This window comes from Zerene cesonia, chromosome 1 (assembly GCF_012273895.1).
Source record: "Zerene cesonia ecotype Mississippi chromosome 1, Zerene_cesonia_1.1, whole genome shotgun sequence".
Lineage (NCBI taxonomy): Eukaryota > Metazoa > Arthropoda > Insecta > Lepidoptera > Pieridae > Zerene > Zerene cesonia.
Window position 1 is genome coordinate 9929576 of NC_052102.1, and position 3260 is coordinate 9932835.

At 41.3% G+C, this 3260-nt stretch overlaps 1 protein-coding gene across 1 annotated transcript in view; it reads right to left on the reverse strand.

Annotated features, from left to right (window-relative positions):
• The window catches only part of LOC119837797 (cytoplasmic dynein 1 light intermediate chain 2), a 10974-nt gene that overhangs the window by 1235 nt on the left and 6479 nt on the right, over nt 1-3260 (reverse strand). Inside the window, exons 4-7 of the mRNA XM_038363598.1 lie at nt 1941-2152; nt 1308-1537; nt 770-881; nt 350-540 (exon numbers count right to left, since the gene is read on the reverse strand). Coding sequence (XP_038219526.1) covers nt 350-540; nt 770-881; nt 1308-1537; nt 1941-2152 — 745 coding nt within the window. The remainder of the gene's footprint in view (nt 1-349; nt 541-769; nt 882-1307; nt 1538-1940; nt 2153-3260) is intronic.

Genomic DNA, 3260 nt, shown 5'->3' on the forward strand with positions numbered 1-3260 from the left:
ATCCATTAAATGTTTTTCTTTCTTTCTACTTTCATTCAATCCCATTCAATAGAGGTACATTGATAGGTTTTAACGTGTGCGCTCACAAACATTCAGTGACTTCACCTGCACACATGCATCCACATGCATCCACATGCGTGTATGCATCTGTGCGTGTGAACGTGTAGGTGAGCACAACGCAGTCTCGCTTGCGTGCCAACATGCATACACGTACGTATGTACATGTGAGCGTGTAGGTGTGCACAGTGCGCTCTCGCTTGCGAGCGAAAATGCGCTCACGTGCGTATTTGCGTGTGTGCGTGTAGGTGTGGTGTGCGTGTGTGCGTGTAGGTGTGGTGTGCGTGTGTGCGTGTAGGTGTGGTGTGCGTGTGTGCGTGTAGGTGTGGTGTGCGCGCGCACCTGCGCGGCGGTGCGCTGCGCGGCGCGGAGCGGCGAGTCGGCGCGCGGCGCGGCGGCGCCGGCCTGCAGCGCGGTGAGCTGCCGCTGCAGGAACGCCTGCTCGTCCTCCGATGTCACCTCCGCCTCGCGGTGCCCGCCGCTCTGTTCAAAACGAGATGCTATAGAGACAACCGTGTTTTATAAAATATCATTTAATACTCATCAATTATACTAGACTACATATACTTTTATATACTAACAAATGCCAATACATTACACCTTTGGGGTGCAAGAAGAAATTATATTAAAAAAAAACTAAAAATACACGCTCTCATTGCCAATCGAACTAAAAACTAGAAATAAATTTCTGATAACTAAGAGTTTAACGTACCTTCCGTGAAGCAGGTTGTACGATGACATCTCTATAATAATCATCTGGTTTACATGTCTGCATGTTTTCATATAATATGCTAATTTTTTTCATACTATCCCAGCCAGCGGGTCTGAAAATAACAATAATATAATATTAATGTCATGGACAATTTCTAGCGTCTCATTCCAGTGAAATGAAATTATCCAGAATAACTCTTGTCCTATAATCATGACGTTAATGCAGAGGAGCGTCCTACTTCGCAAACCACATAGCTGACTCTCACCTGAGTGAAATGAAATTAGCCAGAACAGAAATTCTTGTCCTCCATGACGCTAATGTTAAGAAGCGTCCTAATTGGCAAACCACATAGCTAACTCTCACATGAGTGAAATAAAATTAGCTAAAACAGTAATTCTTGTCCTCCATAACGCTAATGTTAAGAAGCGTCCTAATTCGCAAACCACATTGCTAACATTTCCATTTTCCATTCTTGTCCTACTTGGGGTAAGGAAGTGGAGCATCCTAATTCGCAAAAACCACATCACCAAACACTCACATGAGCACAGCGTCCTTCTCCACAATGAGAGCCGGTGTCAAGAAGGGCAGGCTGTATATCCGGTGCGTGAGGTACTTGTACAGCAGGTCGCAGTTCTTGTCCTCCATGGCGCTGGTGTAGAAGAGAGCCGCGCCATACTGGAGGGCGAAGCGCCGGATCCACTGCTGCATGAAGTCGAAGTGCTCGTCGCGGTAGTCGTGCTCCTTCTCCAGTGTGCTCATGTAGTCAGTCTGCGGACAGGCGATATGTTTGAAATTAGTTTTTGATACTCAAATAATTATTGATGGGATGATGAATTTTTATATATGGTTAGCCGTAATTAGTAAATAAGGGCATATTAAAGCATTTTTAAGAAATACATTTCAAACAAAAAGTGAAGCTATGAATGTCATCCAAATCTAAAAACTCAAATAGTTATCCATTAACGCACAGCCCAAACCACTGGACAGATCAGGCTGAAATTTGGCATGCAGATAGATGGTATGACGTAGACACCCGCTAAAAAAGGATTTGATAAATTCAACCCCCAATGGGATAAAATAAGGGCTGGAAGTTACCATGAAAATCTATTAGGACCGCGCAGGCGAAGCTGCGGGCACCACCTAGTATACCATATTCACATAATTCACTCACCTTTGTAACCACCACAACGATATCCAGCCCCAAGTTCGTGGACAGCACATTCTCCGGGAGCGTATTGTCCTCCTCGTCGCTGTCCAGCTCGTCCGAAAGGTTCCTGGAGGACCGCTTCATGGGTGATGACGCTGTGGGCTCCAGCTCGTCACCCGGCTCTGTGTACCGCAGCCACTTTTGTACCTGCTGCTTTTTACTCTGCAACTTTTGTTCTGGAAGGGCATTGGAGTAATAGGTTGAGTCAGAAATTTATACAGCGTTTCAATTATATAAAACTTAAAATTAAATAGGGATAGTTTTATACGAAATCAGGGGTAAAGATATAGGAAGTTTAGTGTTGACGTAGAGTTTGATAATTTTGAGTTTATGCACCCATTTGTAAGAACTTGAATGATTTATGATAAATTTCAATGACAAGTTGATAATGTAAGTTTTTTTAAAAGAATTTATATTCTTGTATGATTCTTGGCAATTAGAGAAACGGATATAAACGAAATTCAGTACACAAAACATTTTCCAGTGATATTAACACCTTATGTATGTATGTTTTCCACTAAATGTAAGAAGTAAGAATATCTCTAGATACGTCATATGCAATAACGAAAACCATAGAATCATAAACCACCACACATATTTAATGAATCGCGACGGAAACACCGCTTGAATTAATGTTTTCTGAGTCATCATCTAACATCGTATCGGTCGAATGTTTATTTACATATTTGAAGGTCCTTTTTAGAAATGCTTGTCGCGATTATGTTCATCCTACTTACTATTATCCTACTATCATACTATATCCTACTTCCTACTTAATATGAGTTTGTAAGGATATGTGTGTGTTTGTTGCTCTTTCAGGCAAAAACTACTGAACCGATTGCAATGAAATTTGGTACGTAGACAGCTGGACAACTGGCATAACATATAGGCAACTTTTTATCCCGATATTCCTACGAGATACGGACTTACGCGGGTGAAACCGCGAGGCGCAGCTAGTAAATTAATAAGAAACTTACATGAGTATGAGTGAGCATTCATAATTCACACCAGATACTAATCGATTTATACAATTAATAATAGATTATGCTAATACACCTTTGCATTTCAAGTCACAGTAATAAAACACCTGTTTTTGTTGTGCATTAGCATATTTGCGAACGCAAAGACGAACACTGTCGGTTCACAAGTATCTATGTTGAATCTAAATACGCTATGCTAATTTTCTGTTCGATATTAAAATCGGAACATTGTTGAGATGAAATATTATAAAAGACCGACTGCGGAGAGCAATGTCGCGTATTGAATGTCTGATTTATATATATA